Source organism: Apodemus sylvaticus, chromosome 17, assembly GCF_947179515.1.
Source record: "Apodemus sylvaticus chromosome 17, mApoSyl1.1, whole genome shotgun sequence".
Lineage (NCBI taxonomy): Eukaryota > Metazoa > Chordata > Mammalia > Rodentia > Muridae > Apodemus > Apodemus sylvaticus.
This window is the reverse complement of record NC_067488.1, coordinates 12,358,930-12,376,435: the sequence shown is the minus strand read 5'-3', so window position 1 is coordinate 12,376,435 and position 17,506 is coordinate 12,358,930. Positions and strand designations below refer to the sequence as shown.

Genomic DNA, 17,506 nt, shown 5'->3' with positions numbered 1-17,506 from the left:
AAACTACATTTCCCAGCATGCAACAGAACCAGATTTCTCATGGACACTACATTTCCCAGAAGAGACGTGGCGCCGCAGAGTCCTCTGGGATGGGAACCACGCCGCTTCCCAGCCTTAGTTCCAGGAGTGAAGCGCGGACCTTTCAACAAGAGCTTTATTGATTCTCTTGCTGGGATCGGGGAACGCGATGGAGGCGGCCAATTGCTCTCTGCGGGTGAAAAGACCTCTGCTGGATCCGCGCTTCGAGGGATACAAGCTGTCTCTCGAACCGCTGCCCTGCTACCAGCTGGAGCTTGATGCAGGTGGGATCGGCGGCACCCTCTCGCACCCGGTTCCTTCTCGTTTAGGCTGCCATTGGGGCGACCCCATGTCACTCTGGCTAGCCTCTTGCAGGTCTGCACCTAGAGCGGCCGTCCACACGGAGACCCGAGGACGCCCCTTTCCTTCCGGACTGTGGGCTGGCCTAGGCGTCCGCAGCCTCAGATGTTCTCTGCCCCTACATCGCTGGCGCTTGCTCTGAAGGTTCAGGTTGTTCTTCCTTCCCAAATCACCTTTTTGCAAACGTGTTCGCTGAGAAGCCACACCTCCTTGGAAAATCCCCAACTCCCTTTTTTCTTCTGACGCAGAATCATTTCTTGGGGAGAGAATTTTTTCCACGTTCAGTTAGCAGTTTTAAGTACTCAGGTCCTGAACAATTTAGTTAGGGAAATTGATTTAATGCGCTTACTATTGCTTACTGCTACTACTTATTTATTTGTAACTTTCTAGAAGCTAATCTCCTTTTTACAACATTAGGGACTGTAGTTTTGTTAGGGATTTGTGTTTTTAAAAACGCGCCTCTGCAGATTCTTATTTTGATACACGTTTTCCATAGGTCGCACTTTGAGAAATAGTCATCTAGAGGTGTTAGTCGCCGTTTGAATATCAAGCGTTACCTATGTATCAATCTATGTAACTTTTGTATAGATACAAGGGAGTCTATCCTTGACTCTCCTGGCACTTGCTTTGTAGCCCAGGCTAGCCCACAACTTACAGATATCCAGCTGCCTCTTTGCTGGGATTAAAAATCATAAACAAGCAGACGAACAAATGCTTGTTTTTTGTTTTTTGTTTTTTAAGTTTGTTTCTTCAGTGTAAAAGTAATTGTTGTGGGCCAGTTTTGTGATGCATCAAGATGATTATGTGATTGGTACAATCATGAGTACCTAACAAATCATAATCTATTCACTAATAAACACCTAATTACAGTATGGGCAAGTAGTGATAGGAACTTGAGCAAATGTAATGGTCTAACTGAGTTTGTTTTCTCAACTTGTGGGGAGACTTGAGAAAACTTCCAGGAGGAGTTGATGATGGGGTTGAGTTGTGAAGAATAGGAAGGTAGCTATTGGCTGGTATAAGAGGAGAGGAGTTTCCTTCTTTTTCCTCTTTCTCTTGGGTGTTTTTGTTGCTTTTGTTTCTGTGTCAATAAATCATCCCACCTTGTTCAGTTAGCCAATTGATTGGAAACAAAATACAAAGGAACAAAACCTAATAGCTGAAACCAGCAGGTCCTCCTCCTCAGTGCTCTTTCCTGCAACTTTGCTCAGTTAAGGGTTGGCAGAGGCAGTTCTGGTCATCTTGATTTGACAGTCTAGGTCATTTGCCAGATGATCTTAACTTGAGTCTTCCACATGGCTAGTCATTCTTCAACAGGCTAGCACAGCGTGTTTGCAGGAAGTTAGGTCACAGTACACATTCTGCTTCAGTGGCTTTCAGCCAATGTCCACTTGATCTATTGGGCAAAACAAATTAAATAATCAAGTCAAGAATCGCTGTTGGAAGGCCCTAGCAGAGGATGTAGATCCAGCGTGCTAAGAGTTGGGGCAGCAAAAGCCTAGGAAATTATCAGTTACTCTCCGTTAATGTGAAGTCAAGGTACTAAACAGGTATAATTCCCAAGTTTTCTTGTTCCCTTGTGCACTCCTCTCTGCTCATAGCCACAGTCAGGAAGCAACAGTGCTTACTCTCAGCTCGATTTCTCTTTATCCACTACCTGCCCATTAAATGATGCTGCCCCCATTAAGGTCTAGGTAATGTCTCGTAGGTTTGCTCCCTGGCTTATTTACTAGATGATTTGGGATCCTCTGCAGTTGATGGTCAAGATCAGAGCTGTCCATTTTTCTACAAATTTCATTTCCTTCACAGCTGAATAGAATGCACTTCATATATGTGCATGGGTGTAGCTTTCCTTTATTCATTCCTCAGAGCAGCCATGAATGTGAATGTGCAGTGATCTCTGTGGTAGGATAGGGAGTTCTTTGGGTGTATGCCCAGAAAGTACAGCTGCTGGGTCAGAAGCTTTGGCGGAACCTCCCTGTTGATCTCCATAATGGCTGTAAGTAGTTTAAATTTCCGCCAGCCATAAGAAAGGATCATCAGCATATGCTGTCCTCTCATTTCTTATGGATAACGCTGAATCTCAAGGTCGGTTTAATTTGCTTCTTTTCCTGATTGCTAAGGATGTGAAACACTTGGAACCTGTGCAGTGATATGCATTTTAGTTTTTGTAGTTTTTTGTTGTTATTATGTAGTTAGTTCGCTATTAACCTTTTGTCTGAAGTATAGCACTAAGACTGTTTCTGTAGTTGTCTTTCACGCTGTTAATAGTTTCTCTGCTGTTCAGAAACATTTTAATTTTATATCACCCGGTTTATTATCTCCTGGGGGTATTTCCTGTGCTAATAAAGTCTTGTTCAAAAGTTGTTGGGTTTTTTTCTCCTGTACCTATATCTTGAAGTGTATTCCCTTTCATTTCTTGTAGCCATCTCAGTAATTCAGGTTTTAAATTAAGATCTTTAATGGAGCTTGAAATGATTTTTATGTAGAGTGAATGTAGGCAGTGATTTAGGAGTGAAAGCCTTATCTGCCCATTCTAGCTCCCAAATAATTGACACAAAGTCCTATTAAGTTTATTAACAAGCTTCAAGCACTGTGGCTGGGCAGATTTTTGTCTTTTCTAACCTTCTAAGCCATAGGTCCCATGTTACTTGGAGTCTGAGTTTTCCTGACTTGCTCTGCTCCATGTGTGCCCTCATGGTGAATCTTGGTGACGCTCTCATCCGGACTCCTCCAGGACCCTTCAGTCACACACACTCCTCCCGCCCCTAACACATCTCCTTTAGGACTCTCTCCCTGGAACCAGAAGTCCCGCCTTCTCTGCCCAGCCATAGGCTGATCAGCTCTTTATTAACCAATCAGAGATAATTGGATACCATTCTTTATAAAAGATTGATCAAGGAGATGGTTCAATAATCATGACAATGCCAGCATCTGGACTGTAACTAAATCCCTAGGCATAGAAATCAGCTTCTGAATATACAGTACAAAAGACTCCCCCCCCCCCAAACAAAACAAAACAAAACAGGTTTGATTTCATTTTTCAAGTAGGTAACAAGTTTGTCAGTAGCATTTGTTAAATAAGCTGTCTTTTTTCCAGTTATGTCTTTGACACCTGTGTGAAAAATTAGGCAGTCATAGCTGTGTGGATTGATTTTTGGCTTCTCACCTATTCTTGGTGTCCGCCTTCATGCTGATGTCATGCTGTCTCTATAGAATAAGGTCAGGTATTTGATACCTCCAGTAATATTACTGCTTGCCAGGAGCCAGGAGCAGAGGTGTTTCTTTCTTCTTGGTTCTTCTTGAGGCGGTGGAGGGGGGAAGAGCATCAGTGGGGGTAAGACTGTCTTACAAAATTCCGGGTAAGAATTTGTCTTACGGAAAACTTAAGGTTGCTGTATAATAAAAAAGTTTACTTGTCTAAAGCTACGCTACTGTAGCTGACCTGTCTTCTATGATCCTCTGAGGCCAGAAACTGCAGCTTCTGTCATTTAGCTCCTCTTCCTCAAACTGCTAAGGATTAGGTAAATTGCCTTCATACTGTCTCCCGCAGGAACCGCTGTGCGCTAACTTTCAGCCTGCTATTCAGAAGTCGCAGGGAGAAAAATGGGACACTTAGAGAAGTGGTTAATGAGTCTATTGCTAAGTTGTAGAAAGTTTCCTATGACAGCTATCTAAGAGGGAAAAGTGGAAAGGTCCTAAGTGGAGAAAGGGAGAAATTCTTCTAAGAGGGGAAAGGCAAAAATTCTACTCTTAACTGGAGAAGGAGAAAAATTTCTATTCTAATTCTACCTCATCTCTTTGTCCTCAGTACTTATACATCTTTCAGAATACATAATCACATGTTACAAGGTTCATCACAAGTTCACACAAAATACCAAGTCAAATTGAAATAGAAGTTTACAACAGAGAATGTTTACATGCATATCCATTAGGAGTAATCATCTATCATTTGTCTTCTCTACAGGTTCATAGAAAGTTTAAAGCCATAACTAAGTTATAAGTGAAGTTTTGTATAGGTAATCCCAGTCACTATTTTATCTTCTGTCCTAGCATCTATAATAAATCGTAAGTTCCCTTTTTATGGCCTTTGGTTAATTTTTTTACAACTTCTTGGAATGTGCTCTGAGTAGGAGAAAGTCTGGTTGCCATCTAAGAGCAATTAACTAGTGACACTTGGGAGAGAGACAGAGTTCTCATTGCAGTTTTGACTATCAGAAAAGGACCTAGTAGCAGTCTCATTATAAAAGAGCTTAATAATCACAAATATAATTCTAGAAATTCTTATAGGATCATTATTAAAACTTAAGTCATCTATTCGTCTACATAGCATCACTATAAGACAGTACATCTTTGTGGATCTGCGGAGATCTGCCCCAAAGGGGTGTGCTATTACTTATTGATTATTATATATGTATAATAATGACAGGAAAAGCATATTAGTAGCAGGAATCTTTCCTAAAATTAGTCCCGCACAGTCTTGCTGAATGGGGCTCACCTGTCACAGAGTATGTAATAATCCAAAGCAGGCATTTCAGGATGATCACCTGATACTATATTAGCTTGCCCCATCATGGCTCCCGACAACTGCTTAGAATTGCTTTAATTATTTGTGGTCTTACGCATTTTCATGTCAGTTTTGGGGTTCTTTCTTCTACTTTTATGAAGATCGACATGGGAATCTTGAGGAGGATTGCAGTGAATCTATAGAATAGTTTTGGTAATATAGTCATTCTTACAATATTAATCCATCCAGCCCATGATCATAGACAGTGTTTTCATCATCATATATCTTCCTTGATTTTATTTATTTTTTAAAGGGTGATGTTTAATAGGGAAAAGGAGAAACTTCTGATTTGGTTAGGGCTACCTAGGGTTCTTTATCCAAAGATGACAAAAACCATACTTGGCTTATTATTATTATCTAAAATCACTACTGCTTTGGGCTATTATGTTCAGACATGGTTCCTGCATTATTAAGTTTCATCCACACAGTGGTGCTAGAAAACCAGCAGTTGGTTACTGTTTCTCTCTTATTTAGTGTAGTATGTATTTTTAACCATCCATTCTAAATAAATACTTCCTTAAACTGAAGGAGATGTTTCCACAGTCTCTATCAATGTTCTCATAAACTTAGTATAAGTTTACTTGAAGTTTATTGAAAGATAAAGTCTCATATTATCAATTTCTGTGCTCATTCTCCAGCTGCATTCATTTGCAGCTATACTTGGTACATAGTTTTTGTACTTTGCAAACTAGTGATGGTTAGTTCTAATTGTCATTTGACACAGTCTGGAGTCACTTGAGAAGGAAGTCACAATTAGGAATAAATTGCTTAAGTTGCCCTGTGGGTGTGGTTGTGAGACTTTTTGTTTATGTATTTATTTGTTGTAGTTCAGTTCCGTTCTTTGTGATAGGAAGGCATACCTTGAATGTGGTAGCACTATTTCATGGGTTGGGCCCTGGCTTGAGTGACAGCAGTAGATGAATTTAGCACCAAATGCGTATTCATTCTCTGTGTTTCTGACCATGGATGTGAGTAGCAACTTCATGTTTCTGCATTGACTTCCCTAGCAGTGATGGGTGGTGACCTGGAATTGTGACACAAATAAATGCCCTTTCTTTCCTAAGTTGCATTTGTCAGGGTTTTATCATAGCAACAGCCAAGAAAACTAGGACTGCTAGTACGAATGCGTGCTTTTTATTTCCCCCTTTTCCCCCGTTTTTGCTTAGAAGGGGTGTTATGGAAAGTTGTATTTCTTCAATTAATTTTTTCTTCTTGGCTCTGTCCTGGGAAGCTTTTGTTAATCTCCTGAGTAGATCAGTTCTCTTCTATATATCCTTATGGTATTTGTATCTTTTTTATATAACAGTTTAATTATGTAAAATTTATTTTGCAGCATGATTGTTTGACTAGTGCCACTTTGCTTTGCTTGAGGGGTGTGGCTATTTATTATTTTGAGACAGAACCTGATGATCTCTAATTTTAAACTAACGTTTTAGTTGAGAGAATGCTATTCTCTACATAGAAAGTTTCTGTGTCCTAACTATGATACTGTTTTATTTCCATATAGTTGCACAAGATAGAATATAATGCTGAAGTTACTATTTGTGTTTATACACATTTTTCTAACTATAGCTCAGCGTGCCTCTGCCTCCCGAGTACTGAGATTAAAGGTGTGCATCACACCTTGTCCATTATCCTTTCTCTTAGCAGATCCTAAGTTCTTAGAAGGTAGAGTATGTTCCCTTTGTGTATCACTGGTGGGAATGATGCTTATTAAGAGCTAAATAAATGAGTGGATAAATAGGTAAGCCAGGTCTCAGTACAGGCATTGAAAATAGAGATTTCAGTGCCAGGAACCTGAACGGTGGCCTATAAGCATCTGTAACCATAGTCTAAAGGATCAGATGCTTTTTCTGGCCATAGGCGCCAGACATGCAAGTGGTACCCATACATTCATACACACAAACACATATACAAAATTGTATACAATTTTGTACACAAAATAAAAATGAAAAAGAAAATAACAGTGGTATGACCTCCTTTTGTAGTTTTTATTGTCAACTTGACCTAATTGAGAGTTATCCAGAAGAGGGCATCTCAATTGGAGTATTTCCCATATCATATTGGCCTGCAGCCCTGTATGTGAAGAATTGTCTTTATTGTTGATCATTGTGGGAAGACCCAGCCCACCATGGACAGAGCCACCTCTGGGCAGATGTTTAATGGTGTATGTATTTAAAAGCTGATGGAACACAGGGCAGAGGAAGCGATCCATTCCTCCATAGATTCTACTTCAGCTTCTACTTGAGTTCCTGTCCTGTCATCAGCGATGAGCTGACTGGACGCCAAAGCGGGACTTAACCTCCCTCTCTGAGGTTGCTTTTGGTTATGGCGTTTAGCACAGCAACAGAAAGCAAACTAAAGCAATGGGTAAAGAAGAAAAGTGTTACAATGAGAATAGAGTTAAAGTGAGTTTTGTATTAAGGTAACATGTAGGCTCAGTAATACTTAATATTTCTTGTTATAACATTAATTAATTGTGTGGCGTCACCAGTCCCGAGGTGCAAGAGTTTGGAACTACACCGATAGGCGGGAGTGTGAGGGAGAGACCATATTTTGTCAATTAAGAACTAGGAGAACAGCTAATGTTTTAGTTGAGACAGCACTATCCTGTACATAGAAAAGTTTGTGTGTCCTAACTATAATATTGTTTTATTCCATATAATTGGGAAAGATGAACTATGGTGCTAAAGTCACTATTTGTGTTTACATACAATTTTCTAACTAATCACATAATAAAGACCTAGTCATTTTCTTTATGTGTGATAAAGAGGAATGTTTTAAAAAGCATAAAAATGCTTTATCATGTTTGTGTGGTTACTTTCTTTTGGGTTTGTTGGAAGATTACTTTCTTGCTTTTTCTAGGGTGTTTTCTACTCCTCCTTGTGTTGGCGTTTTTCACCTATTATCCTTTGTAGGGCTGGATTTGTGGAAAGATATTGTGTAAATTTGATTTATCATGGAATATCACCACACAAACATAAAAATAACACCAAAAATAACAGGGGACAACAATTACTATTCCTTAATATCTCTTAACATCAATGGACTCAAGTCCCTACTAAAAAGGCATAGACTAACAGAAGTATTTTTCATGTAAATCTTGATTTTATCAGAAAATGTTTATAATTTTACTTTTAATTAACTTAGAAATATTTTTTATGCCTACCATTTTTATCTGTGTAATTTTCCATGATAATCTTCAATTTTAACATGTTGTTCTATATTTTTCCACAATTTTATCAGAAATATTTTCCACATAAATCTTCAATTCTATCGTGAAATGTTTCTGTTTCCTTTTTCAATTAATTTAGCAATGTTCTTTATGTCTACCATTTTACTCTTTAATTTTCCATGAAAATTGTCAATTTTAACGTGTTTTTCTTTATATTTTTTCAACTTTGTCAGAAATATTTTCCATGTAAATCTTCAATTTTATCATAAGATGTTGTTATTTCCTTTTTTCAATTAAAAAAAGAAAGAAAGAAAGAAACAAAAAAACCTCTTTATCAGTGGTCACGTGTTTTCCCATAAGATGTCAACTCTTGTATTTCAAAATTGTAGAGGCATATGAAAGAAAAGGATTGTGCTGAAGCCCTGTCTGTTGTAGCCTCTGTAGCTGGCATTGATTGTTTCTGTGCCCTGTGGGCATTCTGTGGAAAGGAATGATCTGAGATCCAAGTTTTAATGATTATGTTTATATTTATATATGCATACAACTATATATATAAGTATATATTTATATATATTTTTCTTTCAGCTGTGGCAGAAGTAAAACTTCGGGATGACCAGTATACATTGGAACACATGCATGCTTTTGGGATGTATAATTATCTGCACTGCGATGCCTGGTATCAAGACAGTGTCTACTACATTGATAACCTTGGAAGAATTATGAACTTAACAGTGATGCTGGTAAGAAACACATGCAGAGTATAAAGACAGAGCTCATCCTGTTTTCCTTACTTTTAATCTCTGAATCTGATGTCCAGACAGTCAAGGTACACATACGTTTGGAATGTGGAAAACTGTCATCAAACTGTGTAAGGCTCCTCCTCTGCTTACATCAGTTATAGCTTTTACTCTTCTTGTTTTTTATCCCCTGTGCCCACCCAATCCCACCTGTGTGGTATAGCCTCAATATAATAGTGGATTTCTTCTTTTCCATTTTAGTTAGTGTTTATATTATGTAATTTAAACTATGTTAACATTTAGGTTTGGTTGTTTGGGTTGATCCCGTTTGCATTAGGAAATACTCCTTTTTTTTTTTCTATAGGTCTTGGGAATAATTTTGCCTTCAAATCTTATTTGTCTTATATTAATAGAGTAATAACTGACTTAAAAACTAATATTCTGGCTAGGGATAAATCTCAGTCAGTAATAGTCCTTCTATTTCTAGGTTGTGGAATAATTTGAGGAGAATTGGCATTATTTCTTCTTTGAAAATCTATCCTCATGAGGATCTGAGTTCTGTATCTAGAGCCTATATTGCAAGCCCTGGTGTGGTAGCACTCACTTGTAATCTCTGCCCTGACAAGTCAGAGATAAGCCCTTCCCTGAAGCTTGCAGTGGTATACAGGGTCAGAAGAACACACCAGAGGTTTACCTCTAGCCTCCACGTACATACAAGCAAGCATGCATGTACACACAAGTGTATAGGAACACACACACGCACGCGCACATGTGTTCGTCTTTTTCTTTTTTTCTTTGAATATATCAATATTTTTTACTTTAAAAGGGTTAAAGTGTATTTATTAAATAGCTAGTAGTTAATTTGGAAAATGGTTTGTCAATCTTACTATTTTTTCTCAAAAAACAATTCTTTGTTTCATTGACTCATGGTATTGTTTTTGTTGTTTTGTTTTGCTTGTATTTATTTTTGTTTTACTGATTTCAGTAATCAATTATCAATAATGAATTCTCTAATTGATTATTTCCTGTTTTTTGCTCCTTTTGAGTGTGATTTCTTTTTGTTCTAGAGCTTTTAGGTGTATTACTCAGTTTCTAATATGAGATTTTTCTAATTTTTTGGGCATATAGTGCTAAGAATTTGGCTCTTAGACCTGCCTTCATTGGGTTTCATAAGTTTGAATATGTTGTATATTCATTTATCTAAATTAACAGAATTAGAAATGAAAAGAGGAATATAACAACAAACACCGAGGAAATCCAAAGAATCGTAAGGACATACTTTAAAAATCGCCACTTCACCAAGTTGGAAAATCTAGAAGAAATATATAATGTTATCCATACATGCCACTTACCAAAAGTTAAACAAAACCAGGTAAACAATTTAAACAGACCTACAACCTCTAGTGAAATACGAGAATCATTAAAAGCTTCTGACCTCCCTTCTGCGCCCCTCCCCCCTTAAAAATGCCCAAGACTAGCTGCTTTTAGCAGACTTTCAAAGAAGAATTAATGCCAACACTCCTCAGATTATTCCACAACATAGTAACAGAAAAAATTTGCCCAGTTCATTTTACAAGATGTCTTAGGGTTTCCATTGCTTTGAAGAGACACCATGACCAAGATAACTTGTATGAAGGTAAACACATCTATTTGGTAGGGCTAGCTTACAGTTTAGAGGTACAGTCCATTATCATAATGGTGGGAAGATGGCGGTGTTTAGGCAAACTCGTGCTGAAAAAATGGAGAGTGCTACATCTTGATAAGACAGCCAGGAGAAGACTATGCTGTCTCTTCCACACTGGGTGGAGCTTGATCTCTCAAAGCCCGCCTACACAGTGGCACACTTCCTCCAACAAGGGTGCACCTCCTAATAGTGCCACTTCCAATGGGCCGAGCATATTTAAACCACCACCTGTTATCCTGATACCCAAACCACATAAAGACCCAACAAAGGAAGAGAATTATGTGGTGAACGTAGATACGAAACATTCAATAAAATGCTTGCACACTGAATCCAAGAGCATGTCAAAAATACCATCCATAGTGAAGTAGGCTTCATCCCAGAGATGCAGGGATAGTTGAACATAAATTGATGAATGTAATCCACCAAATAAAGAAACTGAAAAGCAAAAACTAAATATCATCTCCCTAGATGTAGAAAAGGCCTTTGACAAAATCTAACACCCTTCATGTAAAAGTTCTGAAGTGCTTAAGGATATACTTCAATATAAGAAAGGTAGTTTACAGTAATCCCATAGCCAACATGAAATTGAATGGAGAGAAACTCAAAGTAATTTCACTAAAATGAACAATAAGTTTGTCCACACTCCACACATATTCAGTGTAGTACTTGAAGACTTAGCTGAGCAATAATACAACTGAAGGAGATCAGAGGGATAAAAAATAGCAAGGGAAAGATGCAAAATACCTTTTTTTGCAAATGATATTATAGTATATATAACTAACCATAAGAATTCCATTAGGAAACTCCTATAACTGATAAACACTTTCAGCAAAGTACATACAAAATTAAATCAGAAATCAGTAGCCCTCCTATATATAAATGATGAGCAGATTAAGAAAGAAATCAGGTAAATACCCTTAATAGCCTCAAATAATATAAAGTATATTGGGATAACTAACAAAGCAAGTAAAAGACATGCTCCTGGGCTCATGTATCAGTAGGATTAATATAGTAAAAATGGGCGTCCTATCAAAAGCAATCTGTATACTCTGTGCAGTCTACTCCACAATTCCAAAATAGTACTTCACAGATCTTGAAAGGACAGTTTGCAGCTTCATATGGAAACATAAACACACACACACACACACACACACACACACACACACATATCTTAAAAGGACAGTTTGCAGCTTTATATGGAAACACACACACACACACACACACACACACACACGCACACACACACACACACACACACAAATCAGGATAACTAAAACAGTCCTGAATGGTAAAAGAAATGCGGGTGGAATCATTATCCCTGATTTTAAGTTGAACTACAAGGCTATACTAATAAAAACAGTATGGTACTGTCACAAAACAGACACCAATAGAATAGAATAGAATTGAAAACCCAGACATAAATATATACACATATGAACATCTGATTTTCTTTCTTTCTTTTTTTTTTTTTTTAATATAAAGAAGCCAAAAACACATATTGGAAAAAAAAGACAGCATCGTCAGCAAATGGTGCTGGTCAAACTGAATGGCTGCATGTAGAAGAATCAACATAGATCCATATTTATCATGCTGTACGAAACTCCAAAGACCTCAGCATAAAACCAGATACATTAGATCTGATTGGAAGAGGAAGTGGGGGACTAGCCTTGAATTCTTTGGGACAGGAAAAGACTTTTTAAACAGAACACATTTAACATAGCACTGAGATCAACAATTAATATATGAAACCTCATGACCCGAAAGGTTTCTGTACTATAAAGGACATTGTTCTTTGGAACAAAGTGGCAACATATACAATGGGAAAAGAATTTTGCCAACTACACATTTGATTGAGGGCTGTGCTGCCTAGTTTTATGACTACTTGACATAAGCTAAAGTCATCAGAGAGGCGGGGCCCTCAATTAAAAAGTCTTCATCAAATCAAATCCATTATCTCTTAGAAGCCTATTTGCCTTTTAATGAGAGACAGAAGGGGAGTAGATCTGGATGGGAAGGGAGGTAGGGAGGAACTAAAAGGAGAAAAGGAAGCAGAAACCATAATCAGGTATATTATGTGAGGGAAAAACCTATTTTCGATAAAAAGGAAAAAAATAAGTGAATATTTAAAAAATAGCTAGTTCTTGAATCTTTTTACCCAGTGTGACAATTTGTGTTTGGTGCACGCACACACGCGCATACACACACACACACACACACACACACACACACGTGCTCCTCTCTGTAAGCACATGTTTAGACTACAGGTTGATTTCACAATCAGTCAAAAGCTGCTCCTCCACCAGCTTTGGTGGCTCATGCCTTTAATCTCAGAACTTGGAAAGTGGAGGCAGGTGGATTTTTGTGAGTTGGAGGCCAGCCTGGTGGATCTTTGTGGGTTCAAGGCCAGCCTGGTCTACATAGTGAGTTTCAGAACAGACAGGGCCTTATAGAGAGGCACTGACTCAAAAAGGGGAAGTGGTACTCCCCCATCGTTTTCCCACCTGACTGAGACAGTGTCTCTCAGGGAACCTGAGGCTCACTGTTCTGGTTAGACTGAATGGCCAGAGTCCCACACATTTGTCTGTTTCTCTTTCCCAGTGCTGGTATTGGAGGCACCTCTGTGCCAGGATTTCACACAGATACTAAATATCTGAATAAACTGAGCATGTTTGCTCAGTCCCTACTTTTCCCTAAATTTTTATTTGGATTTCTTGTTTTATGTACAAACATGGTGGCATTACTATTTATATTGGTTAGTGAGAGATCATGGTGCGTACCCTCCATGGACGATTCTACTTCAGTTATGAGAGCCGTATAATACAATCACTTTTGCTTCTCTCATCTTTTCATCTATTGTGTCGAGTATTTCTAAATATAAATGCCTCATGTTAATTTATTGAACAGCCACCAAGTCGCATGTTGGCGGCTCCATGACCGCTTTCTGCTCCCGTGTCCTCCTGTACACTGCCCCTACAGTGTTGTCTGTTTAATTGGCTGTTTCATTTAAATCTGTTTAACAGTTGCTTCATGCTAAGACATGGTGTTGGTATGTAACTTTAGAACAGGCAAAGTGTTTATGTGATTTATTAAAAAAAACTGCAAAGGAACTTAGCAACGTCTTCTTAACCACATTTTTGCTCTGTCTTCATCAATACTCGTTTCTCGTGCAGATTTCCTCATTTACTTAAAGCGAGGTGAGCATGTATTCATGTTCTTACAAATGCAGCTTTGGTCATGGGATGGCGCCCCTTTCCCTTCTTGTCTGTCACCACTTTGTGCACGACACTCTAGCAAAACTAAACTGGTGCAGCCCTGAAAGCCATCCATCCACTCGTTACCTGCGGGATTTTGTTCGTCTGGTCACGTCCACTTAGCCCATGCTCGTAGTCTTCCGTCAGGCTGCTTCTGGATCTTCACGTAAGTCTCCTTAAGTCACCGCTTATCTCAGAAGCTCTGCACCTCTCCCCTTGCTCAGCGCGGTTCACACCATCAGTGCTCAGACGGGCACGGACTGCAAACTCCTTTACCAGAGGCCGGCAAACTTCCTGCTAGATATTTTAATCTTAATAGGCTTGGCTACAACTTCTTACTTTTTGCTTTCCTTGGGAAAATTGCAGTAATTGGGTAAAAATACAAGTATGACTGTCTTCCAACAAGACCTTATGTAAAACCACAGAAAGTGGGTCAGAAATGGCTGATGCAGCATTGCTAGCTAACTCTGGAGTAGACCATGAGTCTTTAATACATTTCTGTGAACCATCATCTTCATTATGTTATCACATGTGCTACTGCTAACTTTTATATTAGTAATTTATTCCTGGTTTTAAATTAACTTAGCATAGTAACGGATTTCCATCTGTATCTTGTTTTGATGGTTTCTCCTTTCTGCTTTAGTCTTCTTGCTCTCTCTGCCCCCTTTCCCTGCTGTTGTGCCCTTCAGCCACTGGGATGTCCCCATCCGTGGTGTTGGATCCTCTTCCCCATTCTCCACTCCCTGAAAGCCTCTCTTTCTCTAGTCACATGAGTCCTAGTTCCCTGCCTTTACCTGTATTTGCTCCCCTCTGGAAACACATTTAGCACTCGGAGTCTAGGATGTGTTCAGCTGTGCCTGGGATATCTCGTGATACAGTATTTTCCAGTTCTATCCATAACTTCATAGAGCATTGCACATGGGTTTCACATTTTCACCGTCCATTCATCTGGTAGACACGTAGCCTGACTCCATTTCCCTGCTAGTGTACGATGTTAACAGTAGATGTGCAAGCACTTCTATTTTTTGTGTATGTCCAGAAGTTGTGTAGTAGGCTCACATGTTAGTCCTGTGGTTTCCATGGTGACCACACTGACACCAATAGCAGGTAAGGATCCTGACTCCTACTCTTTCCCAGTGTTTGCTTTCTTCATAGTGGCTTCAGGCGCAGCTCTCTGTTTTCATCTATTCCATATGATTTTGTCTTTGTCTTTTTTTGTTGGTAGAAGTTTCTTCCCAAATCATACAGGATATATATATACAGGCATAAAGGATAGCAATCAGGTTTGGTGATATATAAAACCAAGTCTAGAACTTGATTTTATTTTTATGTAAAGTTTAATGTGCCTTCCTATAGAATTGTTTGAATTCCAGGTATGATAGTCATTTCCTTAATTCCAGTCTTTATATCTGATTGCAAGGAAAGTTACCAAATAAAAACCACAGGCCTGTGGGATCTACAGATGAGATTTTATTTCTGTAATAATCACTTACACTGTATATACATTTTTAATAGTGAAATAGTTTCTTAAAGTTTTTACGTCATGGTCTTTGGACTTTACGGTTGATGACTTGACTTTGGGGAGGAAGGTGAGCAGAGCGATGGAGGGAGAAGCGTGGACAGCTGACAGGCATTGCGATTGCATCCTTTCTCGCTGTACAAACATTCAGACTGCTCAAATCAAACTGCCTCTTCTGGTCTGTGTCTTCAGAACAGTGTCCCTAAGGTACTTGTATTATGTGCTGAGGAGCATTCTGGCTTACTTTTTACATGTGAATATGCTTCAAAACTTTCTACTGTTAATCATCAGTAAAAATCCTATTTCTTTGTTCCCTTTCCTCTCAAAAATTTTTCTTAGTAAAGTAGAAGCAGATTGTTCTGCAGGGAATATTTTCAATAAAATCTAGTGGTTCTCCTTCAAGGGGAAAGTTTCATTAGCATTTTCTAAAAGGCTCAGTGATAGCCCTTTTTATTCTGTTTATTTCTGTTTTACTATTTTTTTACATTTAGTATGAAAAAGAAAACCACACATATACATATTTCTAGGAATCCTTAGTTTTTGAGATGAATTAATTTCCTGAGTACAGAAATACCTTTCTTCAAACATTGACTGAATGATTCTGCATGGTTAGTAGTCAGAAACACACTGAAGCATGGAGGGGTGAAGGCCAGCAGTAAGAGGCAGAGCGGCCCAGAGAGGAGGGGCAGCTGGACGGGGTACGGTGTCCAGGGTTTCTGCCTGGAGAGCTCACCTCAACAGAGATTTGAAGAATGAATGAGGATTTGCCATGCAGGAGCTGGGTGTGTTTATAAGCACCTGTCTTCATGTCACCCAGAAGGTGGAAGCAGGAGGATCACTAGTCAGGGGCAAACTCAGCCACATGCAAAACTGTCTCTCAACGAAGGAAGGAAGGAAGGAAGGAAGGAAGGAAGGAAGGAAGGAAGGAAGGAGGGAGGGAGGGAGGGAGGGAGGGAGGGAGGGAGGGAGGGAGGGAGGAAGGAGAGAGAGAGAAAGAAAGAAAGAACCAAAGAAAGAAAGAAAGAAAGAAAGAAAGAAAGAAAGAAAGAAAGAAAGAAAGAAAGAAAGAAAGAAAGAAAGAAAGAAAAGGAAGAGAGAAAACCTTGCCTTTTAGATTGGTGATGGGTATTGTGGCAGCACGTATGGCAGAGTTAAGGTATAATGGCTCCCTATGGACACTGTGTCCAACCTGGAGATGTCTTCATGGATGGGGCCACAGCCTAGTTGCTATCAGTTGTCTAACTTGAATCACAAATACTTGATTAGAAATCTAAAATAAAAACTTAATTGCACCAGAAATCTAGGCAAACATTGTGGACTGGTCCATGTTTTTCTGTTGGAAAACTTTCACAGAAAATGATTTATTATGATCATAACCAAACAAATTATTTGACATATACCAATACCTTTAAAAGTCATTATTCTGACCTAGTTTATCTTCTTTATGGGAAAGTTAGAGAAAGTGGTTCTACTTTTTAAGTTATTGCCTCTTTTCTGTTAAGTTTCCTCTGTTCACTCAGTCAAGTTTGAGAATGATACTATTATTATAACAATATACATTATATTATAAAGAGTCAGGTTTGGGTTTTTTTTCTTTTCCTTCTTTTTTTCCACCATAATTCTGTTTCTTTCTTTAATTTCCAAACTCTATCTCATCTCATAGTCACAGGTAAACTTAACTAATTTCAGGATTCCATTTCCAAAGATTCTGAATCAGAATGGTATGGTTGACGGTGGTCTAGAAATTTACAATTTTATCCAGCACTGTAGGCAGTTTTCCTGACTAAATCTTGAGAAGCCCTGTATTGGGGAGCAGAATACCATATTTGTCATCAGCCACTATAACTCAGCCATTTCTCTCAACAGCTATGTTGAGAGCTTCTGAAGAATGCCGACCACTAATTAGATACCAGCTTTTTTTCCCCAAGGCTGCTGAAAAACCGTACCCTGTTAAATCTGCAGAATCACAGCATGGGCAGAGTGCAGGCCTGTGTAGCTCTGAGGTCTGAGGTTCACACATTGCTCCTTCCCCTAACTGTTAGGAACCAGAAGATGGCAGCAGTTCAATGCTGCTCTACAAAGGTTTCCACTAGGAGCAGGCTTAATGTGGGCTTGGAGTATTTAAATTTTGAGAAAATGTGCACAGGGCTTAGAAAATGCTGTCGGGATGGGCTGGTGGGCAGGGGAACTATTTA

At 38.8% G+C, this 17,506-nt stretch overlaps 1 protein-coding gene across 2 annotated transcripts in view; it reads left to right on the top strand.

The window, feature by feature from the left end:
- The first annotated feature begins 56 nt into the window (after positions 1 to 56).
- Nudcd1 (NudC domain containing 1) overlaps positions 57 to 17,506 on the top strand; it is a 44,280-nt gene continuing 26,830 nt past the window's right edge. For both annotated transcript variants that reach the window (XM_052160437.1, XM_052160436.1), the window contains exons 1-2: positions 57 to 302; positions 8,706 to 8,860. In XM_052160437.1, the coding sequence (XP_052016397.1) occupies positions 188 to 302; positions 8,706 to 8,860 (270 nt within the window). In that variant the 5' untranslated portion in view covers positions 57 to 187. The remainder of the gene's footprint in view (positions 303 to 8,705; positions 8,861 to 17,506) is intronic.